Source organism: Anolis carolinensis, unplaced genomic scaffold (genome assembly GCF_035594765.1).
Source record: "Anolis carolinensis isolate JA03-04 unplaced genomic scaffold, rAnoCar3.1.pri scaffold_11, whole genome shotgun sequence".
Taxonomy (NCBI): domain Eukaryota; kingdom Metazoa; phylum Chordata; class Lepidosauria; order Squamata; family Dactyloidae; genus Anolis; species Anolis carolinensis.
The window spans coordinates 2,661,139-2,688,472 of NW_026943822.1; the positions used below are offsets into that span (position 1 = coordinate 2,661,139).

The 27,334-nt window shown below is 43.3% G+C and overlaps 1 protein-coding gene across 1 annotated transcript in view; it reads left to right on the top strand.

Annotated features, from left to right (window-relative positions):
* The window catches only part of iqgap1 (IQ motif containing GTPase activating protein 1), a 54,228-nt gene that overhangs the window by 20,316 nt on the left and 6,578 nt on the right, over positions 1–27,334 (top strand). Inside the window, exons 15-34 of the mRNA XM_003229463.4 lie at positions 200–363; positions 490–580; positions 2,023–2,190; positions 4,862–5,004; positions 6,782–6,952; positions 7,719–7,802; positions 9,023–9,094; positions 9,194–9,263; positions 10,255–10,463; positions 12,101–12,256; positions 12,359–12,522; positions 13,919–14,143; positions 17,147–17,287; positions 17,389–17,473; positions 21,593–21,825; positions 23,919–24,051; positions 24,851–24,953; positions 25,231–25,366; positions 26,367–26,454; positions 26,561–26,773. Of these exons, the coding sequence (XP_003229511.1) occupies positions 200–363; positions 490–580; positions 2,023–2,190; positions 4,862–5,004; positions 6,782–6,952; positions 7,719–7,802; positions 9,023–9,094; positions 9,194–9,263; positions 10,255–10,463; positions 12,101–12,256; positions 12,359–12,522; positions 13,919–14,143; positions 17,147–17,287; positions 17,389–17,473; positions 21,593–21,825; positions 23,919–24,051; positions 24,851–24,953; positions 25,231–25,366; positions 26,367–26,454; positions 26,561–26,773 (2,849 nt within the window). The remainder of the gene's footprint in view (positions 1–199; positions 364–489; positions 581–2,022; positions 2,191–4,861; positions 5,005–6,781; positions 6,953–7,718; positions 7,803–9,022; positions 9,095–9,193; positions 9,264–10,254; positions 10,464–12,100; positions 12,257–12,358; positions 12,523–13,918; positions 14,144–17,146; positions 17,288–17,388; positions 17,474–21,592; positions 21,826–23,918; positions 24,052–24,850; positions 24,954–25,230; positions 25,367–26,366; positions 26,455–26,560; positions 26,774–27,334) is intronic.

Consider the following 27,334-nt stretch of genomic DNA (forward strand, 5'->3'; position numbering starts at 1 on the left):
CAGTAGTCATGGCACATAATTCCATATCCATCTGTTGCATTACAATTGTCTTCTGAAGGCTTGATCACAAAGCCATGTTTCACTCTCTTTCGGAGTGGAAGCCAAGAGTGGAAGTGCTACCATTGGTGGCTGCTTTGCCAGGCAGCAGACAGGCCAACTGGGTAAGTTAAACTCTCCCTCCTTTTTGTGCTTGTTGCAGGGATTTTAGCGATTGGGGTCATCAACGAGGCTTTGGACGATGGAGACGCCAAAAAGACTCTCCAGGCCCTTCAGATCCCTGCGGCGAAACTAGAGGGAGTGACGCCCAGAGTAGCGCAACACTACCAGGATGTGCTGCTCCGATCCAAGAGGGAGAAAGCGCAGGTGAGTGGCAATCGGCTCCTGGCTTAAGGAGTGTCTTTCAGTTACCTGGGGTTTTAAGTCGCTCATTCCTGCTGCTTGATTTGGAGGGAGTCTTTACTTCGGTTGTGTTCTGTGCTTTGCCTCCAGGAAACGCGCGATGAAACTGCCGTCCTTTGGCTGGATGAAATCCAGGGAGGCGTCCATCAGTCGAACAGGGACACGGACGAGGCCCAGCGCTGTAAGTCTCCTTTCGCGATGAAGGGCTGTGGGGTCTCTTGAGGCATCAGCTCAGTCATGCCAAGCTTGGGGGTGGGGGTGGGGGGCTCTGGGTGTGTGTTTGGCTCCCAGTTCTCTCTGCGGTCCCTTCACCAGACGTGCACACGCTTTGTGCTTGTGCAGATGCTGTGTTTGGGGTGTTTGGGGTCCTTCCTCCAGGTTGGAGAGAGTGAGGGGCCGGCCGCAACGGGGAAGGCGCTGAGATTGTCAGGGGGAAATGATACACTCTTTTTTTAAAAAAATAGTTTTTACTAGCTGTGCCCGGCCACGCGTTGTTGTGGCGAAGTATGGTGGTATGGGAAATAAAGTATTGAGGAATTGGTGGTAGTTAAGGTAAAGGGTAAAGGTTTTCCCTGGACATTATAAATGGGTTTCTATAGCTGTGTGGAAGGTCCTTGAGTCTACACTGCTATATAATCAAGTTCAAATCTGATAATCTGTATCTTATAGGCAGTGTGGAAGAGGCCTAAGTGAGGCCTAACTCTGCCTGTCCCCTGGGCTGAGTGGGTTGCTAGGAGACCAAGTGGGCGGAGCTTAGCCTTCTAACTGGCAGCAATCAGATAAAAACAATTATTCCTCTCCCTCTAATTAGGGCTTTATTTTTCTTTTCTTTTTGTTGTATGAACGTAGAGGCATTGATGAGGGGTTGTGCTGCCAAGTTTAGTGTTTCTGGGATGTGCAGTTTTGTTGTTTTGTCCTAGGCCGAAATGTCATTACCCTTTTATATATATAGATTGCCATTATTTTGATAATTGCAGCGAAAGTAGGGGAAATATTGGTTGTGGAGGTATAGGAAAGTAGAGGAAAAAAGAAAAAAAAGGAACCCACATACATCCCGTGAGTGTTGTCCTCTTTGGGGTAATTGTCTTTCTTTGCATTTTTCAACTGTTGTTGGTTCCAGTTTTTATTCCATTGTTACCGTTTATACATCAGATAGGTTTATAATGAGTGATGTTCCTCTACTCTGAATAAATTCTTTAAAGCCCGACCAGTCTGTTTTTTTTTTTTTGGTTGCATTTCTTAGTTTCTGTGCCAAACAGTCCATCTGTATTAAGTCTTCCTACTTCTTGGCAGGGGGTTGGACTGGATGGCCCATGAGGTCTCTTCCAACTCTACTATGATTCTATGATTCTAAGTCAAACATTTTCAAGGTCCAATCATCTGCGGATGGTATTTTCTCCTGTTTCCACACTTTAGCTAAAACAAGTCTTGCCACCGTGCACATTTTGTCTTGATTTATATTTAGTTTTACATTTGTTAAGCCGAGCAGGTACATGTCTGGTGTTAAGGCAAAATTGATTTTTAATATTTTTTGTGCCATCTTGTGTATGTCTTCAAAAGGGTGATTCTGCAAGGAGTGAAGAGGTTACGAGTGGTCATGCTTTCCCCTGTCCTTCATCCTAGTTTCTTTAGGAATTTTGGCCATTAATGAGGCTGTGGATGAGGCTAATGTCGGGAAAACCCTCAGCGCCCTGCGCTCTGCCGACGTGGGCCTTTATGGTGTGACACCGGAGTGTGCAGACATCTACCAGCAGGAGCTGGCAGAGGCCAAGAGAGCCAAACTGGCGGCAGGTAAATGTCAAAGGCAGGGGTCCCCAAACTAAGGCCCGGGGGGCCACATGCGGCCCATCGTAGCCACATCGTAGCCCTCTTCCACATGCCTTTCCCACCTCCTCCCTCGCCTGGTTCATGCCTTCCAAAACTTTGCTTTTTTATAATGGTATTTTAATTATTATTTAATTAATTATTAAGGGGTGCTTTGCTAGTGCTTTTGGTGCACAAAGGTAGAAGGTGGTTGGACTAAATGGCCCAAGGAGTCTCTTCCAACCCTCTTTATTATTATTATTATTATTGACACAACAACATAGTCTGACACAGCAAACAAGATAGATATGCTGGATTTCGTATCACAAAATCACAAGTCGAACACTTCCCAAGCATTTAGGACTGTGATTTATTATTATTATTATTATTATTATTGACACAACAACATAGTCTGACACAGCAAACAAGATAGATATGCAGGATTTCATATCACAAAATCACAAGTCGAACACTTCCCAAGCATTTAGGACTGTGTGATTTATTATTATTATTATTATTATTATTGACACAACAACATACTCTGACACAGCAAACAAGATAGATATGCTGGATTTCGTATCACAAAATCACAAATCGAACACTTCCCAAGCATTTAGGACTGTGTGATTTATTATTATTATTATTATTATTATTATTGACACAACAACATAGTCTGACACAGCAAACAAGATAGATATGCTGGATTTCGTATCACAAAATCACAAGTCGAACACTTCCCAAGCATTTAGGACTGTGATTTATTATTATTATTATTATTATTGACACAACAACATAGTCTGACACAGCACACAAGATAGATATGCTGGATTTCATATCACAAAATCACAAGTCGAACACTTCCCAAGCATTTAGGACTGTGATTTATTATTATTATTATTATTGACACAACAACATAGTCTGACATAGCAAACAAGATAGATATGCAGGATTTCATATCACAAAATCACAAGTCGAACACTTCCCAAGCATTTAGGACTGTGTGATTTATTATTATTATTATTATTATTATTATTGACACAACAACATAGTCTGACACAGCAAACAAGATAGACATGCTGGATTTCGTATCACAAAATCACAAGTCGAACGCTTCCCAAGCATTTAGGACTGTGTGATTTATTATTATTATTATTATTATTATTATTATTATTATTATTATTGACACAACAACATAGTCTGACACAGCAAACAAGATAGATATGCTGGATTTCGTATCACAAAATCACAAGTCAAACACTTCCCAAGCATTTAGGACTGTGTGATTTATTATTATTATTATTATTATTATTATTATTATTATTATTGACACAACAACATAGTCTGGCACAGCAAACAAGATAGATATGCTGGATTTCGTATCATAAAAACACAAGTCGAACACTTCCCAAGCATTTAGGACTGTGTGATTTATTATTATTATTATTATTATTATTGACACAACAACATAGTCTGACACAGCAAACAAGATAGACATGCTGGATTTCGTATCACAAAATCACAAGTCGAACGCTTCCCAAGCATTTAGGACTGTGTGATTTATTATTATTATTATTATTATTATTATTATTGACACAACAACATAGTCTGACACAGCAAACAAGATAGATATGCTGGATTTCGTATCACAAAATCACAAGTCAAACACTTCCCAAGCATTTAGGACTGTGTGATTTATTATTATTATTATTATTATTATTATTATTATTATTATTATTGACACAACAACATAGTCTGGCACAGCAAACAAGATAGATATGCTGGATTTCGTATCATAAAAACACAAGTCGAACACTTCCCAAGCGTTTACAACTGTGATGTATTTTTGGTGATAAACACTTGGGAAGTTATTATTACTATTGTTGTTGTTGTTATTATTATTAACAACATTGAGGCTAGGTGGCCATCTGTCAGGGGTGCTTTGCTTGTGCGTTTGGTGCACAAAGGTAGAAGGGGGTTGGACTAAATGGCCCAACTCTCTTTATTATTTTTATTATGATTATTATTAACATTGAGATTGTATTTGTTCCCATTTTGTTTTTGTTTTTTACTTTAAAATAAGATGTGCAGTGTGCATGGGAATTTGTTCATAGTTTTAAAAAAAACTATAGTCCGGGTCTCCAACAGTCTGAGGGACCGTGAACTGGCCCCCTGTTTAAAAAGTTTGGAGACCCCTGGTCAAAGGGCTTTCGTTGCCTGCGTTGCTCCTCTCCTTCCCAGCAAAGGCTTCCCTCCCTGGAGAATGAATGAGGAGAGGAGAGCAAGGCTGGGAGGGGTTTTGCAACCCTCTGCTCAGGGCTACCCACCTCTGGACTGGTAGTAGTAGTAGTAGTAATAATAATAATAATAATAATAATAATAATTATTATTATTATTTTATTTTTGTATCCCACCACCATCTCCCCAGAGGGACTCGGGGCAGCTTACAGATATAAAACCAACATACAATAATATCAAATACAAAAACACACAAATAGCTTTCTCTCCTGCGGAGAAGGCTTTGCCTCCCTCCTTCCAGCCACAGAACCAGGGTCCAGTGCCAGGGAGCCCGTCTCTGCTCCGGCAGTGCAAAGGGGAGCTGAGCAGACCTCCCTCATCACCATGTGAGGGTCATTCCTTGACTCCCTTCCTTTTTCCCCAGGAGACAACGGCAGCGCCTGGGTGAAGCATTGGGTGAAGGGCGGCTACCATTACTACCACAACCTGCAGACCAAGGAGGGAGGCTGGGAGGAGCCCCAGGGATTTGCCCAGAACAACACACAGCTTTCCCGGGAGGACATCCAGGTACGTGGGGAAGGGAGGGAGGAAAGGAAGGAAGGCAGGCAGGTACCCTGTTTCAACCAAAAATAAGACATCTCCAAAAATAAGACCTAGTAGAGGTTTTGCTGAATTGCTAAATATAAGGCCTCCCCTGAAAGTAAGACCTAGCAAAGTTTTTGTTTGGAAACAGAACACCAGAGCTTGCAGGATTGGTCAATGTATGTACCATAGATTGTTGTACATGGAAATAATGGTACAGTAGAGCCCCGGTGGCGAAGTGTGTTAAAGCACTGAGCTGCTGAACTTGCAGACCGAAAGGTCCCAGGTTCAAATCCCGGGACCGGAGTGAGTGGCCGCTGTTAGCTCCAGCTTCTGCCAACCTAGTTCTAAAACATGCCAATGTGAGTAGATCAATAGGTACCGCTCCGGTGGGAAGGTAACGGCGCTCCATGCAGTCATGCCAGTGGCCACATGACCTTGGAGGTGTCTATGGACAACGCCAGCTCTTCGGCTTAGAAATGGAGATGAGCACCAACCCCCATAATCAGACATTACTGGACTTAACATCAGGGGAAACCTTTACCTTTTAGAGTCTCACTTATCCAACATAAACGGGCCGGCAGAAGGTTGGATAAGCGAATATGTTGGACAATAAGAAGGGACTAAGGAAAAGCCTATTAAACATCAAATTGGGTGATGATTTTACAAATTAAGCACCAAAACATGTTATACAAAAAATTTGACAGAAAAAGTAGTTCAATACGCAGTAATGTTATGTTGTAATTACTGTATTTACGAATTTAACACCAACGTATTGAAAACATTCACTACAAAAACATTGACTACTAAAAGGCAGACTGCGTTGGATAATCCAGAATGTTGGATAAGTGAGACTCTACTGTAATAACAAGAAATTCTCGATAGGATTCACAGTTTGTCTGGTCATGCTGGTTTGTGATGACAACTACTGAACAGTATATAATAAATGGGGCCGGGCTGTGGCGCAGGCTGGTGAGCAGCCTGCTGCAATAAATCACTCTGACCATAAGGTCATGAGTTCGGTGGCCAGCCCGTGGCAGGGTGAGCACCCGTCAATTAAAAAAAAAAATAGCCCCTGCTCGTTGCTGACCTAGCAACCCGAAAGATAGTTGCATCTATCAAGTAGGAAATAAAGTACCACTTATAAAGTGGGGAGGCAAAGTTAACTATTTTACAACGTTGGAATGAGTGGATGATGAAGCAGCTGTTCCCCCCGTGGCCAAAATCGAACATCCCCTCAGGAGAAGGTTAAATTGCCTCTGGGTCTGTCTCGGTTCTATGTGTATATGGGCATTGAATGTTTGCCCTATATGTATATAATGTGATCCGCCCTGAGTCCCCTTCGGGGTGAGAAAGAAGGGCGGAATATAAATACTGTAAATAAACAAATGTTCATTTTTTTGGTTCAACAATAAATGTGAATTCTTCTTCATGGAAAAATAAGGCATCCCCTGAAAATAAGACCTAGTGGCTCTTTGGAAGCAAAAATTTATATAAGACACTGTCTTATTTTTGGGGAATCATGGTAGCTATGGGATGGTCTGTCTGTCTGATGGTCTAAAGACTTCTACGATGCTGTCTGTGGCTTCTCATGTCTTCCCAAAGCATTGCACTGGGGAGGGGGCATGCAATCTAGCTGAGGAGAGAAAGAGAAATGGTGCTTGTGTGGAGAGGTGTTTGGTTTGCCTCTTGCATGGATGCTGCCCTGCCTTCGGAGGAGGAGGTGGAGGAAGTTCTGCTCATCCTCTTCTTCTTTCACCAGAGTGCCATCTCTTCCGTCACGGCCGCCTACAACCGGGAGCAGCTCTGGGTGGCCAACGAGAGCCTGATCGTCCGGCTCCAGGCCAGCTGCCGGGGATACCTGGTCCGCAAGGAGTTCAGCACCAGGATGCATTTCCTGAAGAAGCAGTTGCCTGCTATCACCTGCATCCAGGTACAGAGGAAGCAGCCCTTGAAGCCTCCTGGACCAAGAGGGAGGGAGGGAAAGCATGGCCCCGGTGTGGACGGGGGGCAGAGGAAATGTGGCAGATGTAGAGCAGGGCTCCCTTGCGTCCTTGCAGGGGTGGACTCTGGCCTTGTTCCCCTTGATTCATGAACAAGACATAGTAGCCCCCTTTACTGGTCTGTCTGCTTTTTCTGTGGGTGTCCTTTATTATTTATTTATTTACTACATTTATATCCCGCTCTTCTCACCCCAGAGGGGACTCGGAGCGGCTTACAAATCAAATGTACATATAATATATTATTAGCATAGCACATTATAAGCATTAAATAGACTATATTGTACTGTATCATTATATGGTAATATTATTAGTAATATTACATTTAATATATAATTAATTTATATTATATTATTATTAGTATAATATTGCATTACATTATAATATTATTATCAATATTATAAGTATATACAATATATTTATAAATTATTGCATATTATATATATATGTATGTAAAATTAGAATAGCATGTTGCAATGGCACAGGAGACAAGATGGAACTATTTTCCTGGCTCTCAGGTTGGCATGATGTCTTCCTGGCCCCTCGTTCTTCACTCTGGTCCCTTTAATCTTCACATCCCATCATCCCTGTGGGCCGGGGCCGTTCTGAGCTCTCCGTTGTGGCTCTTTGGGGTCTCCCTTTTCATTGCTGATTGATCTGGAAAGAGGATCCCCTCTCACCTCTTTGGTTTTGTTCCAGTCTCAGTGGCGCGGCTACAAGCAACGAAAGGAATATCAGGATCGCTTGAGGTTCTTGCAGGCGCACAAAGATGAAGCAGTGAAGGTAACTTGGTGCCGTTTGCAATTCTTTAAGGTACTGGTGGGGCATCCCTCACCCAAAATGCTTGGGAGAACCAGAAGTGCCGTGAAGTAATAATAATAATATTATAATAAAGAGACTAGAGATATTAAGGCACTGAGCATCAACAGTAGAAGGGGCCAAGGAGCCCGGGAACACAAGACACCAGACATCACAGTTGTGGAAAAGAAAAAGGTTTGGATCATTGATGTTGCCATTCCAGGTGACAGTCGCATTGATGAAAAACAACAGGAAAAACTCAGCCTCTATCAGGACCTCAAGACTGAACTTCAAACACTCTGGCAGAAACCAGTGCAGGTGGTCCCAGTGGTGATGGGCACACTGGGTGCCGTGCCAAAAGATCTCAGGCGGCATTTGGAAACAATAGACATTGACAAAATTAAGATCTGCCAACTGCAAAAGGCCACCCTGCTGGGATCTGCACGCATCATTCGAAAATACATCACACAGTCCTAGACACTTGGGAAGTGTTCGACTTGTGATTTTGTGAAACGAAATCCAGCATGTCTATCTTGTTTGCTGTGTCATATAATAAATAATTATAATAATTTTATTCTTATACCCCGCCACCATCTCCCTGCAGGGACTCGGGGCGGCTTACAAATACAAAACAAACATACATACATACAATAACCTCAAATACCGGAAACGCGCAAATGAAAATTAAAAACATACGATAAAATCACAACCATTAATAAGACAAAAGTTAAAACGCAGCAATAAAACATAAGGATGGGCTGGTCAAAAGTGCACTAAGTGAGACTTGTAAACATGGAGAAAGTTAAAAGTGCTATAAAATTATGGGGGAGAACCCAAAGATGTGAGTTGAACCCTGAAGCTATATCAAGAAATTAACCATGTGGATGCAACCGATCAGAGATAACCGTCAGTACGAGAATTTAACATTCAAGTGGGAGTGGAGCTATTGCAGTTCTTTGCCAATGGGACTTCCCCGGTGCTTTTCCCTTTGGGTCCCCATGACCAGGTCAGACATCTCTAGAGTCCCTGGAAGCTGGAAAGTAAACACCAGGATTCCCCCCATCAAAGCAGAATAACAAACCGTTGCTGCAATAGAGGGTTAACTGTCAGTTCTAAGCTTATGTGTAGTATTAATACGATAGTACAATCACCTTATTTAGGATATTTGGATAAGGAACACCCAGTAATTCTCCTGTCTTTTCCAGATCCAAGCGATGACCAGGATGCATCAGGCCCGAAAGCGCTACAGAGACCGCCTGCAGTACTTCCGGGACCATGTAAGGACACACATTCCTGTGCGGAAAGTAGCCTGTTCTTTTGTGTGTTTAGAGGATCCAAATATCAAAAGTTCTGCTTTTTTTCTCCCTCCTGTTTAGATCAATGACATTGTGAAAATCCAGGCCTTTATCCGTGCCAATAAAGCCCGTGACGACTACAAAACTCTCAGTGAGTATTGCAGACTTTTGTGGAGCCGCTGCCTCTCTTTCCTACTCTTGTGCTTTTAAAGGGAAGTGGGTGCCCACTTGGGAGGAAATGTTGCTAGAACACATAGACCAGGGGTCCTCAAACTTTTAAGGCAGAGGGCCGGTCCACAATCCTTCAGATTGTTGAGGGGCCGAATTATCATTTGGAAAAAAAAACCCGAACAAATTGCTATGCACACTGCACATGTCTTATCTGTAGTGCAAAACAACAACAACAATGAAAAAACAATACAATGTTTAAAAATGAAAACAATTTTAACCAACATAAGCTTATCAGGATTTCAATGGGAAGTGTGAGCCTGCTTCTGGCCAATGAGATAGTCAAATTAATTAGGATTGTTGTTGTTGTGTGTCTTCAAGTCATTTCAGACTTTGAGCGAGCCTAAGTCTAAAATTAATTATTTATTTACTGCATTTATTTACTACATTTATATCCCGCCCTTCTCACCCCGAAGGGGACTCAGAGCAGCTGTATGTACATACAATATTTTATATTATTAGCATAGCACAATATTAGCATTATATATTACTATATTGAACTATACCACTATACTGTAATATTATATGTAACATATAAATATAATTAATATTATTATATGGTATTATTATTATTATATTGTATAACATTATAATATTATTATCAGTATTATATGTATATACAATATATTATATTATTAAAACTGATATAAAAATATCATATTATAAAACTGAGGGCGGGGGCCAGGTCAATGACCTTGGAGGGCCGCATCCGGCCCCCGGGCCTTAGTTTGGGGACCCCTGACATAGACTATACAGCCCGGAAACCACACAGCACCCCACTGTTCATGAATGGCTGCTGCTGCTGCTGCTGTAAGCACAAGAAACCAGAACCCGAGTTTCAGAATAAAGGCCACCTTCCTTCTGCAGCCACCAATTAATTCTCTTCTGCTCTTCCTCCTCCTTGTCCTCCGCAGTCAATGCTGTAGACCCTCCCATGGCCGTGGTGCGGAAGTTTGTGCACCTGCTGGACCAGAGTGACCAGGACTTCCAAGAGGAGCTCGACCTGATGAAGCTACGGGAGGAAGTGGTGACCCTGATCCGCTCCAATCAGCAGCTGGAGAACGATCTCAACCTGATGGACATCAAGATTGGGCTCTTGGTGCAAAACAAGATCACCCTCCAGGTACTAACCGAAGAACGGGGTGGGCGAGCGGACATCCGCCAGGTCTCCTTTTCGTTGTTTGTTGAATTGACTCCCAGACCATTCCTGAGGCCAGAATCCCTGCTGTTCCAGGTCAGATCGCTCATGATCTCTGCCTTGTCCTCATGGCTCTAGCGCTATCCCTCTCTCTTTGAATTGGAGGTAGAGCCTCAGATCCTGGTCCTGGATGTGTGCAGTGTTGAGAAGCATCTTAGGTCTCTTGGCTTAACACCATTTTAGGAAAACATCTGTTAATATTACTCAGCTAGGAAGGAAATCTTGAATGCAAAGCTTATGTTGAAGATGGAAGGCCGACCGGACTCTGTACCCGATAACCTTCATCAATGCCTCGAGGCTGTTACTGGATGGCTGCGTGCCAGCAGGTTGAGGGTGAATCCAGCAAAGACTGAGATCCTATGGCTGGGTCGACCGGGCAGTGGGGATATCCAGTTGCCTACCCTGGATGGCGAGGCGCTATGCCCGTCACCATTGGTAAAGAGTCTGGGAGTCCTTTTGGACCCTCTGCTGACAATGGAAGCCCAGGTCTCCGCCATTAGTAGAACCGCTTTCTTTCACCTGCGGCAGGCTAGACAGCTGGCCCCCATCTGTCTAGGGATGACCTAGCTACGGTGATCCAGGCTACAGTCATCTCAAGACTGGATTACTGTAATGCCCTCTACATTGGCCTTCCTTTGTCGGTGATCCGGAAGCGCAAGTTGGTACAAAATGCAGCTGCTCGACTTCTTGTGGGAGTCCCGATGAGATGTCATATAACACCAATCTTACTACAGCTGCACTGGTTACCAATTGAGCACCGGATCACTTTCAAAGTGATTGTGCTTACTTTTAAGGCCTTACATGGTCTAGGGCCAATGTACCTCACCCCCTACCAATCCCAGAGATCCCTCCGCTCTGAGGACCAAGATCTATTGGAAGTTCCCAGTTTTAAGACCTTGCGTCTAACAGCAACTAGACGTAGAGCTTTTACATCAGTGGCGCCATCACTCTGGAACTCTCTGCCGCCTGAAGTTCGTGCCTTGCGGGACTTATCAGTCTTCCGCAGGGCATGTAAGACACACCTGTTTCGGCAGGCTTTTGATCTCCGTTATTGCTGTTTTTAAATTGCTTAGATTTTAGCTTGTTTTTGTAAGCCACTCTGAGCCCTGGGAGAGTGTTTTTAAGATTTTTTTTTAAAAGATATTTTAAAGATGTTTTTAAATTGTTAGATTTTAGCCTTTCTTTTAAGCCGCGCCGAGCCTTAGGGGAGTGGCGGCATATAAGTTTAAATAATAAATAAATAAATAAATAAAATAAAGCTTAGAGGATCCTTAGAGGATGAGGTGTTGTTTGTATATTTTGTTATATTGTATGGTTTCTGGGCATGGCCCCATGTAAGCCGCCCCGAGTCCCCATTGGGGAGATGGTGTCGGGGTATAAATAAAGTTTTATTATTATTTATTATTATTGTTATCCTGTTGTTGATAGTCCAGGAAGCTGGTTGCTTTGACTAATTCCAAAGCCTGACCTGATGTCCTCAGGGCCAGGTTTCACTTGAAGCAAATCTTTCCTGGGATGCAAATGCTAACGGGGCACTGAGTCCTCCTCACTCCTCTCCGCAGGACGTTGTGTCTCACAGCAAGAAGCTCACAAAGAAGAACAAAGAGCAGCTGTCGGACATGATGATGCTGAACAAGCAGAGGGGCGGCCTGAAGGCCCTGAGCAAAGAGAAGAGGGAGAAGCTGGAGGCCTACCAGCACCTCTTCTACCTGCTGCAGGTGAGCAGGGATGTGTGTCATATTTGGGGGGGGGGGGTCCACACGAGGAGGCTGTGGCCCTTCTGCAAGACCTTCTTCTCCCTCATTCCCTCTTTGTTACAGACCAACCCGACGTACCTGGCAAAGCTGATTTTCCAAATGCCGCAGAACAAATCCACCAAGTTCATGGACTCGGTGATCTTCACGCTTTATAACTATGCCTCCAACCAGAGGGAGGAGTACCTGCTCCTGCGCCTCTTCCAGACTGCGCTGCAGGAAGAGATCAAGTGCGTAAATTGTCTTTTTGCATGGCCCCAGCCCTGGGCTCAATTTCCCTATATATTCTCATAATATTCTGATGAGTCCTGTTTTCCTTATATTGCTATACAGTGTTCCCTCACTTATCGTTGGGGTTAGGTTCCAGGATTACCCGCAATAAGTGAAAATCCACAAAGTAGGGATGCTATATTTATTTTAATATTTATACATTATTTTAGTAGTTATACACTATTTTAATAATAATAATAAAACTTTATACCCCGCCTGGGGACTCAGGGCGGCTCACAATGTTACAAAAGTAACAGCGCAAATACATTAACAATATACACAATTTAAAACACAAGAAGATGATAAAACAGAAGTTAAAACAAAGGTTTATACAACAGTAATAATATCAAACAACCACCAATGCAATTCAACTTCAAAAGTCTATCAACCAATTGTTTGTTGATAAATCGCCTCCTTCTCCTCCTGTTGCCACTTGGGCTCCTTCTCTCTCCCTTTGGCTTCTCCTTCCTCCCTTCCTTAGGCTGTAAATTGTAATTTTTTATGATTTATAATAGTCTTTTAGAGTTTATTGAAAAACAGCGAATCCGCGAAAAGTGAACCGCGAAGTAGTGAGGGAACACTGTACTTCATCTGCTGCTTATATCTATTCAATTTTTCCCCTTCCCACTTCCTCCCTCCGCGAACAGTTGTACTTCTGATCTTCATATCATTTTATTTGTTTGATCGTGAAGATTATCTGATCCAATTATTTATATTTTCCTTTCCCTTTTACTCTGACAATAATCCCTTTCCATTTAATCATCATCATCATCATTTAATTACTTATTAATCGCCCTCCATCCACGATGCTCTAGGCGATTTACAAGATAAAATTGTAAAGGATAAAAATACATACATACAAATATTGATAAAATTAACATAGTTTAAAAGCTCTAGTAAAGAGCCAAGTCTTGAGTGCTAGGGTAAAAGGCCCTAACTCATGCATGGCTCTCATATAGGGCATTCCATAAGATTCCCAATTTACTTAGGACGACCATTCATTTATTTAATTCTCCTTTCAGTGATGTAATCGTGGAGAATATAATCTGATAATTATTCATACCATTTTGTAAGTTTCCATGTCCTGTGCTCTTCCATCCTAAGGCTACCGTTTCTAGGGTTGCTGCTATCATGTATTTTATGACTTTGCCCCATTCTTGATTTCTACCTTTACCTTTTTTTCTGGGTAATTCCGGCTGTTAGGAATTGTGGGAGTTGAAGTCCAAATCACGTGGAGGGAGGGCCGAGGTTGGCCCAGGCCTGGGATATAGAGCTACACAGCAGGTGCTTAGGGAGGGAAAAATAATGCTCTGAAACAAAGCTGGATGCTGTTTGTTCCTCCTGCCTTCCTTGCAGGTCCAAAGTGGACCAGCTGCACGAGATTGTGACTGGGAACCCCACTGTGATCAAGATGGTAGTGAGCTTCAACCGCGGGGCCCGGGGACAGAACGCCCTGCGGCAGATGCTGGCGCCAGCGGTGAAGGAGATCATGGAGGACAAGTCCCTCAACATCAAGACCGACCCGGTGGACATCTACAAGGCGTGGGTCAACCAGATGGAGTCGCAGACGGGGGAAGCCAGGTGGGTCGCGTGGGAGCAATCGAAGGTGCTTGTTTCAGGTATACATACATACACATGTAATACCTTACGACACCAGGCTCATGTTTGGCTTGGGGTGCGACATCCTTGTTCACTGGGTTGCACCTGTTGTGCATCTTGAATAGTTAGTTTATTTATTTATTTATTTATTCACAGCATTTATATTCCGCCCTTCTTTCTCACCCCGAAGGGGACTCAGGGCGGATCACATTACACATATAGGCAAACATTCAATGCCTTTTAACATAGAACAAAGACAGACAAACATAGGCTCCGAGCGGGCCTCAAACTCATGACCTCCTGGTCAGAGTGATTCATTGCAGTGATTCATTGCAGCTGCTCTCCAGCCTGCGCCACAGCCCGAGCTGTTTTCTTTCCTTTTTCGTGGCTGTTAATTCTAGGACAATCCAGTTCCTGTATTGTCAAAAGCTTTCATGGTTGGAATTGCTGGGTTGTTGTATGGTTCTGGGGCTCTCTATTTATTTATTTACTACTTTTATATCCCGCTCTTCTCACCCCGAAGGGGACTCAGAGCAACTTACAAATCAAATGTACATACAATATATTACAGTAGAGTCTCACTTATCCAACATAAATGTTGGATAAGTGAATATGTTGGATAATAAGAAGGGATTAAGGAAAAGCCTATTAAACATCAAATTAGGCTACGATTTTACAAATTAAGGACCAGAAAAAGACGTTCAATACACAGTAATGTTATGTTGTAATTACTGTATTTACAAATTTAGCACCAAAATATCATGATATATTGAAAACATTGACTACAAAAATGCCTTGGATAATCCAGAACCTTGGATAAGCGAGTCTTGGATAAGTGAGACTCTACTGTACTTCTTTCTTTGCTTCCACGTTGGGTTTCGTTCTCATGCAGATAAACAGTTTCGCTCTCACAGAGCCTCCTCTCACACTGAATTTACACAGGAGCTTCACACAGCAGCCTTTACACACTGAAGCCTGCCTCATACTGAGGCATTATCTCACTGAGGTCTGCTTCACACAGGCGTTCTCTCACCTAGGCTAATTCCTCAGAACATTAGCTTTGGCCCACTAACTCTGACAAGCTTTTTATGACTTGTTTTTATTGTTGATGGTTTTGTTTTACTGCTTGTTTTTATATTGTTGATGTTCGGGCTTGGCCCCATGTAAGCCGCCCAGAGTCCCTTCGGGGAGATGGGGCGGGGTATAAGAATAAAATAATAATTATTATTACTCACTTTCCTCAGGGCGACTCTAGCATTGGTCCTTTCAGTGCTTGACTCACATTTTTGTAATTAAAAGTATCTAGTTAATTTTTAATATTTCTGACGGGCCCTTAATAATAATAATAATAATAATAATAATAATAAAACTTTATTTATACCCCGCCACCATCTCCCCAACGGACACTCGGGATGGCTTATATGGGGCCACGCCCAGAACAATACAATATAACAAAATATAAAAACAACACATCATAACACAATTAAACAATACAACAGATAATAATATACATTACAACACAAAATCAAAGAAGCAATAAAAAACAAGGGTGGGCCACATGAACACTAAGTTAAAACTCGGGGTGAGAAAGAAATAAAAATAAAAACCACAGAGAACAGGGTCATAAGATAGTGGTACAGTCTAGAGCAGGGGTCCTCAAACTTTTAAAGCAGAGGGCCGGTCCACAATCCTTCAGACTGTTGAGTGGCCAAATTATCATTGGGGGGGGGGGGGGGGGGGACCGAACAAATTTCTATGCACACTGCACATATCTTATTTGTAGTGCAAAACAACAATAACAATGAAAAACAATACAATATTTAAAAATGAAAATAATTTTAACCAATATAAACCTATCAGGATTTCAATAGGAAGTGTGGGCCTGCTTCTGGCCAATGAGATAGTCAGGTTAATTAGGGTTGTTGTTGTTGTTGTGTGTCTTCAAGTCATTTCAGACTTTGGGCGAGCCTAAGTCCAAAATTATTTATTTATTCATTTACTACATTTATTTACTACATTTATATCCTGCCCTTCTCACCCCGAAGGGAACTCAGAGCAGCTGTATGTACATACAATATATTATATTATTAGCATAGCCCAATATTAGCATTATACTACAGTAGAGTCTCACTAATCCAAGCCTCGCTTATCCAAGCCTCTGGATAATCCAAGCCATTTTTGTAGTCGATGTTTTCAATATATCATGATATTTTGGTGCTAAATTCGTAAATACAGTAATTACATCAAGACATTACTGCATATTGAACTACCTTTTCTGTCCAATTTGTTGTATAGCAGGATGTTTTGGTGCTTAATTTGTAAAATCATAACCTAATTTGACGTTTAATAGGCTTTTCCTTAATCCCTCCTTATTATCCAAGTTATTCGCTTATCCAAGCTTCTGCCGGCCCGTTTAGCTTGGATAAGTGAGACTCTACTGTATATTGAACTATACCACTATACTGTAATATTGTATGTAATATATAACATATAATTAATATTATTCTATGGTATTATTGTTAGTATTATATTGTATAAAATGATAATATTCTTATCAATATTATATGTATATACAATATATTATATTATTAAAACTGATATAAAAATATTATATTATAAATGAGGGTGGGGGTCAGGTAAATGACCTTGGAGGGGCGCATCCGGCCCCCGGGCCTTAGTTTGGGGACCCCTGGTCTAGAGGATAGATATTGGAGGGGAGCAACAAAAAAGAAGTATATGGCAGTTACTCTCCAAAAGCACAACGGAAGAGCCATGTTTTTAAGTCTTTCTTGAAGGCTAGTAATGTGGGGGCTTGCCTAATCTCAATGGGCAGTGAGTTCCACTAACGATAGAGCAGATGTAGACCGGAGCCAGCCTTTTCTGATTCCTCTTGGGAAGAGGAGTTTTGTGGCAGACCTTAAAGCAGGTGAGCTGGGCTCCTAGGAGCCTTTGGGACTCACCTCCAGGGCCTTTGCTTCCTCCCAGTAAGCTACCGTATGACGTGACGCCGGAGCAGGCCCTGTCCCACGAGGAGGTCCGGACCCGCCTGGATGTCTCCCTCAAGAACATGCGGACCGTGACCGACAAGTTCCTTCTGGCCATCATCAGCTCCCTGGAGAAAATCCCGTGAGTCCCAGAGTGGGGGGCTCCGAGGGGGAAGCGGGCCAAGGGCGGGCCCCGTTCTGTCTCCTCATTTCCCACCCCTTTCGGCCTCGTCCCTTCGGCAGGTACGGGATGCGCTTCATTGCCAAAGTCCTGAAGGATTCTCTGCATGAAAAGTTCCCTGACGCCAGTGAGGACGAGTTACTGAAGGTGAGCCACTTGCTGCCATGATCCTTCCGTCCTTCCTTCCTTCCCCGAAATGTCCAAGCGGCCTGCTGGGCCCCAGGGGTCATTGGGGGCCACGCTCTGCTTCTGCCACGTCTGCTTCTCTTTCTGCTGGGCTGATGCTGCTTCTTTGATGGGCCACTGTCGGGCTGGGGCCCGCTTTCCTGTCCTTTCGCCCAGAGAGGGCACATCAGCCGGCCTTCTTTTCAATGGGATTTGTTCTGAGTAGTCAGTTCCTAGGAGCCCCGTTGGCGGTGTGTTAAAGCACTGAGCTGCTGAACTTGCAGACCGAAAGGTCCCAGGTTCAAATCCAGGGAGCAGAGTGAGCACCCACTGTTGCTCTAGCTTCTGCCAACCTAGCAATGTGAGTAGATGAATAGGTGCCGCTATGGCGGGAAGGTAACAGCGCTCCATGCAGTCATGCCAGTGGCCACATGACCTTGGAGGTGTCTACAACAACGCCGGCTCTTTGGCTTAGAAATGGAGATGAGCACCAACCCCCAGAGTGTGAGTAGATCAATAGGTACCGCTCCGGCAGGAAGGTAACGGCGCTCCATGCAGTCATGGCGGCCACATGACCTTGGAGGTGTCTATGGACAATGCCGGCTCTTCGGCTTAGAAATGGAGATGAGCACCAACCCCCAGAGTGTGAGTAGATCAATAGGTACCGCTCCGGCGGGAAGGTAACGGCGCTCCAGGCAGTCATGGCGGCCACATGACCTTGGAGGTGTCTATGGACAATGCCGGCTCTTTGGCTTAGAAATGGAGATGAGCACCAACCCCCAGAGTGTGAGTAGATCAATAGGTATTGCTCTGGCGGGAAGGTAACGGTGCTCCATGCAGTCATGCCAGTGGCCACATGACCTTGGAGGTGTCTACGGACAACGCCGGCTCTTTGGCTTAGAAATGGAGATGAGCACCAACCCCCAGAGTCAGACATGACTGAACATTACTAGTCAGTTCCTAGAAAAGCCTCCTTTTTTAAAAAAATGTTGGGGGGGGGGGGGGCTGAGCAGAGATTTCCTTAAAGCCAGGTGGAAGGCAGCGGGCGCCTCTTCCTCAAGAAGGACCTGAATGCTGTTTTCTTCTCTCTTTCTTCTAGTTCTGTGCTTTCCTGCTCTGAGGCATCGAGTCTAGGCTTTCTCTGCAGGTGAACCCCTTCTTTTTCAAGCCTATGTATGTCTAGCTGGGGAGCCTCCTTTGACACATTATGGGGCCGGGGCCGGTAGTATGGGATCAGGGCTGGGCTTGCCAGGAAGAAAGAACACGCCGGGCCAAAGCCCTTCTGGGTGGATGGAGCTCGTCCCTGGTTTCAGGCCATTTCTCCACTTTTGCAGGCACTTTGTGGGCCTCCCTTCATGGTCCCAGTGGGGCCGAATGCTCTTCTCCACAGACCCCGTCAAACTTTGACTCTCCTCCACTCTGGGTGTTTTGGACTTCAACTCCCACAATTCCTTTCATCCTAATGCTCCCGCCCCCCCCCCCCCCCCCTTGGGTCTTTCCCAGAGTTTTTCTGGCTCATTATGAACACACCATTACTGCAATGTAGTTTAGAGACCAGGATCTCTGAAATAATTTGCAGTGTATGTTCAAGAAAATTATCAATATTTTTCCTATTTTGTATTGCCAGAAAATCATCTGCCCTTAGCTGTAAGCCTTTGCCTTCCCTGAAAACATCTTTATTACCGTATATACTCGAATATAAGCCGACGTGGATTATATGGCAGTGTGGACTCAAGATAATCCAGTTCAAAGCAGATAATATAAGATTATAAATGGGTAATATAGCTGTGTGGAAGGGCCTTGAGTCTACACTGCCATATAATGCAGTTAAAATAAGATAATCTGTATTTTATAGGCAGTGTGGAAGAGGCATGTTTGAAGCGGCCCTGGGCGCCATTACATGGCTGAGTGGGTTGCTAGGAGACAAAGTGGGCGGAGCTTAGCCTTCTAACTGGCAGCAATGGGAAAAAACAATTATTCCTCTCCCTCTAATTAGGACTTTATTTTTCTTGTTTTTTTATGTCTAAACACAGCAGTGATGACCATGTCTTTTGTGGCCAAGTTTTGTGGGTTTGGGGTGTTTAGTTTCACTATTTACCGTATATACTTGAGTATAAGCCGACCCGAATATAAGCTGAGGCATCTAATTTTACCACAAAAAAACTGGGAAATCATTGAGTCAAGTATAAGCTGAGGGTGGAAAATTTCAGAAATAAAAATACAGTAGAGTCTCACTTATCCAAGTTTCTGGATTATCCAAGCCATTTTTGTAGTCAATGTTTTCAATATATTGTGATATTTTGGTGCTAAATTCCTAAATACAGTAATTACAACATAACATTGCTGCGTATTGAACTGCTTTTTCTGTCAAATTTGTTGTATAACATGATGTTTTGGTGCTTAATTTGTACTATCATAACCTAATTTGATGTTTAATAGGCTTTTCCTTAATCCCTTCTTATTATCAAAGATATTCGCTTATCCAAGCTTCTGCTGGCCCGTTTGCTGGCCCGTTGGCTTGGATATGTGAGACTCTACTGTAGATACCAAAAAATTACATTAATTGAGGCATCAGAAGGTTAAACGTATTTGAATATTTACATAAATTTCAAATTTAAGATAATACTGTCCAACTCTGATCAAATCCTTATTCTCATCTTCTTCAATGTAAATGTGCTTATGTATCCTTTTAATAATAATAGAGTAAATTAATACATGTAATAATAATAATAAATACAGGAAAAAATACATGTAATAATAAATAGAGTATAATAATAATAATAATAATAATAACATCATAGTGAAACAATGAATGTATTATTATTAATAATAATAATAATACAGTAGAGTCTCACTAATCCAAGCTAAACGGGCCGGCAGAAGCTTGGATAAGCGAATATCTTGGATTATAAGGATTGATCAAGGAAAAGCCTATTAAACATCAAATTAGGTTATGATTTTACAAATTAAGTACCAAAACTTCATGTTATACAACAAATTTGACAGAAAAAGTAGTTCAATACGCAGTAATCTTATGTTGTAATTACTGTATTTACAAATTTAGCACCAAAATATCACGATATATTGGAAACATTGACTACAAAAATGGCTTGGATTATCCAGAGGCTTGGACAAGCGAGGCTTGGATTAGTGAGACTCTACTGTACTAAAAATAGAGTAAAATAAATGTAATAGTAGCAACAATTATAGTGAAAAATAATAAATGTAATAATACCAATAATAATAATAGAGAAAAATAATAAATGTACCCTATATTCCCGAGTATAAGCTGACCCAAATATAAGCCAACCAGGATCTTTACCTGAGTATAAGCCAAGGGGGGCTTTTTTAGTCCTAAAAAAGGGCTGAAAAACTAGGCTTATACTCGAGTATATACAGTAATTGTTTTCCAAGGTTGGCACACTCCTGTTTCAGGTTACAGAATTGCGTAACATAGGGTTGGTTTTTTTCATTGCTGTTATAGTGTTGTTCCATTTACTCAGTCTGGCAACCTTTGATGGAGCTCGGAGACATTCCTCCTTGGAATGCAGTTCCTATATCTTCACTTTCCGCTTTCCTTGGCTTCTTCTATGTCTGTTAAAGAAGAAGGTTTCCCAAAGTTTTGCAAGTTACTTTCTAGAGCAGACCTTGCCAGCTTCCAGGGGTTTGGGGCCTCCAACTCCCAGAAACCCCTATTTCCAGCTTGTTCGATGGCCAGGAATTCTGGGAGCTGAAGTCCAAAACGCCCAGAGGGAGGGAAGGCCACAGGTTGAAGACCCTTGTCTTTAAAGTAAGAGAAATGGATCCTCAGTGTGTATTTTTCCGGGTGTGTTTGGCACTCTCTTTTCCTTCTGAGTATCTGTTGCCTCCCTTCTGCCTCTCTTTGCACCTGAACAACTTGGAATGGGGCCGTCTGTCCGGGGTGCTTTGATTGTGCTTTTCTTGCATGGAAAAAGGGGGTGGTACTAGATGCCCCTATGTCGTCTCTTCCAACTGTTATGAGGAAAAGGGGATCTTCCTTGTCTGCTTTGGGATCCCAGGGAATCCAACTAAGGCTCCCTCTCTCTCTCGTTTTGCACCTTCCTTCTCCTCTCTCCGCAGATTGTAGGCAACCTCCTCTACTATCGGTACATGAACCCGGCCATCGTGGCTCCGGACGCCTTTGACATCATTGACATGTCAGCCGGAGGGCAGCTGACCACCGACCAGCGGAGGAACCTGGGCTCCATTGCCAAGATGCTGCAACACGCGGCGTCCAACAAGATGTTCCTGGGGGACAACGCCCACCTCAGCATCATCAACGAGTACCTGTCTCAGTCCTACCAAAAATTCAGGTCAGGAGTTCTAGGTGACAATGGGGCATATTTGGAAATGCAGGTCCCGGTGGCAGGAATGGCTCTGGGAGAGCAATGAGAAAACATTTTAGAAGTAGGAGATGGCTCCACTGGCTTTGGAACAGTGTGTTGTTGTTGTTGCTGTTGCCGTTGTTGTTATTATGTTTTATAAGTGTTTTATAATGTTTGTGATTTTTTAATGCTTTTTAAATTTATTTGTGTGTTTTTGTATTTGATATTATTGTATGTTGGTTTTATATCTGTAAGCCGCCCCGAGTCCCTCTGGGGAGATGGTGGCGGGGTACAAAAATAAAATTATTATTATTATTATTATTATTATTATTATTATTGTATGACACAGCAAACAAGATAGATATGCTGGATTTCGTATCACAAAATCACAAGTCGGACACTTCCCAAGTGTCTAGGACTGTGTGATGTATTTTCGGATGATGCGTGCAGATCCCAGTCGGGTGGCCTTTTGCAGTTGGCAGATCATAATTTTGTCAATGTCTATTGTTTCCAAATGCCGGCTGAGATCTTTTGGCACGGCACCCAATGTGCCCATCACCACCGGGACCACCTGCACTGTTTTCTGCCAGAGTCTTTGAAGTTCAATCTTGAGGTCCTGATAGCGGCTGAGTTTTTCCTGTTGTTTTTGGTCAGTGCGACTGTCACCTGGGATGGCAACATCAAGGATCCAAACCTTTTTCTTTTCCACAACTGTGATGTCTGGTGTGTTGTGTTCCAGAACTTTGTCAGTCTGGATTCGTAAATCCCACAGTATCTTTATTATTATTATTATTATTATTATTATTATTATTATTATTATTATTATTATTATATTATGACACAGCAAACAAGATAGATATGCTGGATTTCATATCACGAAATCACAAGTCAAACACTTCCCAAGTGCCTAGGACTGTGTGATGTATTTTTGGATGATGCGCGCAGATCCCAGCAGGGTAGCCTTTTGCAGTTGGCAGATCGTCATTATTATTATTATTATTATTATTATTATTATTATTATTATTATTATTATTTATACCCTGCTTTTTCTCTCCACAAGGAGACTCAAAGCTGCTTGTACTAAAACATTTAAATACAACTTTAAATCTACGAATATAAAAACATAAAAATAGAATTAAATATCATTTGAATTAAAAATTCAGTTAAAATTAGCATGGAAGCTTGCTCCAACTCAGCTCGGTGCGAGAAAAGTATTTGGAGCACTTACTTTAAAAAAAGCAGAAACATAGAGTTGGAAGAGACCTCGTGGGCCATCCAGTCCAACCCCATCCTGCCAAGAAGCAGGAAAATCGCATTCAAAGCCCCCCTGACAGATGGCCATCTAGCTTCTGTTTCAAAGAAGGAGCCTCCACCACAGTCTGGGTCAGAGAATTCCACTATTGAACAGCTCTCTCTCACAGTTAGGAAGTTATTATTCATGTTCCGGTGGAATCTCCTTCAAGAAGGAGTCAAGAAGGATGAGTGTGCAAAACCAAACATGCAATGTTGCCACATTGGTAGGCATTTCCTCTCTAGAATTTCCTCTCTATGATATAATAATATATAATAATATATAATAATATTATACTATACTAATATTATAATATATTGTATATACATGTAATATTAATAATAATATTATGATGTAATACAATGTAATAATTATTATAATTCACTATTATAATTGTATATTTATATTACATGCAATATTACTAATAATATTGCAATATAGTCGTATAATATAACATATTGTATGTATATATACTTGTAAACTGCCCTGAGTCCCCTTCTGGGTGAGAAGGGCAGGATATAAATGTTGCAAATAAATAAATAAAATAAATAGAATGGTATGTTTGCCAAGTACTTTGATGCAATCAGGAAGAGGCCGTTGGAGAGGAGTTTGTTGATGCCCGTCAACCAAGGCTTTTCTCTGGACTGAGCCATAAGACCTATGTAGCTAGACATAGGAGTAACTTTACTATCATTCATTGTGTAAGAAGAATAGAAATGGGGAAACCCTAGGTATTAGTGGAAGGAAGATGGTTGCTGACTCTCCCTTGCCTTTCCTTTCCTTTCCATAGGCGTTTCTTCCAGGCAGCCTGCGAGGTCCCTGAACTGCAAGACAAGTTCAATGTGGACGAGTACTCTGACTTGGTGACCCTGACGAAGCCCGTCATTTACATTTCCATTGGAGAAATCATCAATACGCACACAGTAAGTCCCTCATAGAATCATAGAGTTGGAAGAGACCACATGGGCCATCTAGCCCAACCCCCTGCCATGCAGGAGAAACACAAAAGTATCCCTGACAGATGGCCATCCAGCCTCTGTTTAAAAGTTTTCAAGGAAGGAGCTTCCACTACACTCCGAGGCAGAGTTCTACTACTGAAAGCTTGTAAGGATAGGACGTTCTTCCTAATATTCTGGTGGAATCTCTTTTCCATTGAGTCAAATACAGTTACACAGAAGTAACAGAAGAGTCTTCTTCCGGACAAAGAAGGCCATAGGATACTCCTACTAGTATTACAGTAGAGTCTCACTTATCCAACACTCGCTTATCCAACGTTCTGGATTATCCAACGCATTTTTGTAGTCAATGTTTTCAATATATCGTGATATTTTGGTGCTAAATTCATAAATACAGTAATTACTGCATAGCATTACTGCGTACTGAACTACTTTTCCTGCCCAATTTGTTGTCTAACATGATGTTTTGGTGCTTCATTTGTAAAATCATAACCTAATTTGATGTTTAATAGGCTTTTCCTTAATGCCTCCTTATTATCCAACATATTCACTTATCCAACATTCTGCCGGCCCGTTTATGTTGGATAAGTGAGACTCTACTGTATTATATGTACCCTGCTTTTTCTCTCTGAAAAAGAGACTCAACGCAGCTTACGGTAAAAACAATACAATTTAAAATCTAAAAATAGGCAAACATTAAAATAGAAATAAATACTAACAGTATTCAAAATAAACAGTTAAACCCTCCCTGTTTCCCTTTCGTCAGCTGTTTTTGGACCATCAAGACGCCATTGCGCCCGAACACAACGACCCCATTCACGAACTCCTGGATGACTTGGGGGAAGTTCCCAGTATTGAATCCCTGATAGGTGAGTCTCTGGGTTGTGTCTGTATGTCGGAAATGGGAGACTCCCTGAAGAGTGGGCCTCGAGGAGGGTGAAGCGAGTGCCGAAAGGCCCAACCAGTTGCAGCCTCGGCCTTGATGGCTTCCTTACCTTTCCTCTCTGCGGAAGAGGCATTGGAGAGGAGGAGGCAGGGCAGCAGGGCCATAGGGGTGGAGGGGCTCAGCCCCACTCTCTGCAGGTAGTGTCAAGAAAGGAAGGTAAGGGAAGCTCATGGCCCTGTCTGTCTGTCTCTCCCGCTCAGGAGAGGGATCTGGGGGCATGAACGACCCGGGGAAGGAGATGCTGGCCAAAACTGAAATCTCCCTCACGTTGACTAACAAATTCGATGTCCCTGTGGACGAGAACGCAGAGATGGATGCCAAGACCATTCTGCTGAAGTAAGTGACAGAAGCCACTGGAGCCCTTCATGGCTTCAGGGCGGTGTTTCCTCCTCACTGGGGCAATGGCCTTTTTAGCTGCTCCATCACACTATGGACTTGGGCACAGTTTGGAGTACAGTAGAGTTCCGGTTAACCAACTTCCGGTTAACCAACACTCCGTATTATCTGACGTGCCAGGCCCCTTGGGAGGCACCCGTGCGCGTTGCTAGGTAGATAGCAAGCTACCTAGCAACGTGCACGGGCGCTTCTCTAAGCCCCTTAGAAGGCGCCTGTGCGTGTTGCTAGGTAGCTGGCTATCTACCTAGCAACGCGCACAGGCGCTTCCCAAGGGGCGGGGTGGCAAACACTCGGCTTAGAGAAGCACCCCTGCGCGTTGCTAGGTAGCTTGCTATCTACCTAGCAACACACACGGGCGCCTCCCAAGGGGCAACACTCGGAAAGCACCTGTGCGTGTTGTTAGGTAGATAGCAAGCTACCTAGCAATGCACACAGGCCGCTTCCTTCAACCGGCTTGCCGGATAATAGGGCCTCCCTATTATCCATCAGATCTGGTTATTCGACATTCGGTCTGCCCATTTATGTCGAATAACTGGAACTCTACTGTATGTCTTTCTCCTTCCTTTCTGTCGTGTGGGACCATGAAAGGCAATTGGCTGTGGGGCCGGTGCGCGAGAGGGGACTTCCCACAGCAGGCTTTGTGCTTCTTCCAACTGGCTAATGAGGGCGAGAGGGGGCCTCTGGTGCCCATAAAAGCGCCCATGCTGCACACACAGAACCGGCCGTGCTCTTTGTTCCTCCACAGGATTCACATGGCGGCACCTGGGTGATGTCTTTGCTGGCGTGTTGTATAGTTTCCAGGCTGTATGGCCGTGTTCTAGCAGCATTTTCTCCTTGCTCTGTCATACAGCCCAGAAATCACACTACAACTCCCCAGTGATTTCGGCCGTGAAATCCTTTGACAATATGATGTCTTTGCTTTCTCTGTTTTACTTTCCAGCACCAAGCGCTTAATCGTGGACGTGATCCGCTTCCAGCCGGGAGAGACACTGGCGGAGATCCTGGAGGTCCCAGCCAGCCGTGAGCAGGTGGGCCTCGGGAGGGTCCCCCACCTCTTTGGCCTGGTCCCCCCATGAGAGTGGGTTGGTTGGCCATGGCCGTATGACGGATGGAGACCGCCTCTGATCTCCCTAGGAAGCTGAGCACCAGAGAGCCATGCAGAGGCGCGCCATCCGGGACGCCCGTACCCCAGACAAGATGAGAACCCCCCAGGCAGCGAAGGAGGACAGCAACCTGGGCCTCCAAGAGAAGAAGGAGAAGATCCGGTCAGGGCTGAAGAAGCTGGTGGAGCTGGGCCTGGCCAAGCCCCAGAACGGATACCAGGACCTGATAAACGATGTTGCCAAGGTTGGAAACGGGGGGCAGCGGGTAGATTGCAGTGTGTGTGTGTAAGTGTATTTTGATCAAGGGCCTGTAGACAAGTCTTCTGAGGAGCGGCTTAAAAAGCTGGGCATGTTTAACCTGCAGAAGAGAAGGCGGAGAGGAGACCTGAGGAGGGCCAGGGATCAAGAGGGGAGGGGAAGTCAAAGGGAGGAGGGAGCAAGCTTGTTTGCTGCCATGGAGACCAGAATTTTATTGTATTTTATGACTATTTTATGACTGTTTTAACTGTTTTAATCGTTTTAGTTTATTGTATAACGGCATCAATTGCCACTTGTAAGCCGCCCTGAGTCCCCTCGGGTGAGAAGGGCGGGGTATAAATAATTGAAATAATAATAATAATAATAATAATAATAATAATAATAATAATAAAAAAAAAAATAACGTGGAACAATGGCTCCAAACTGCAGGAAAGGAGATTCCACCTGAACATGAGGAAGAACCTCCTCACTGTGAGAATTGTTGTTCAGCAGTGGAACTCTTTGCCTTGGAGGGAGCGTGATGGAGGCTCCTTCTTTGGAGGCTTTT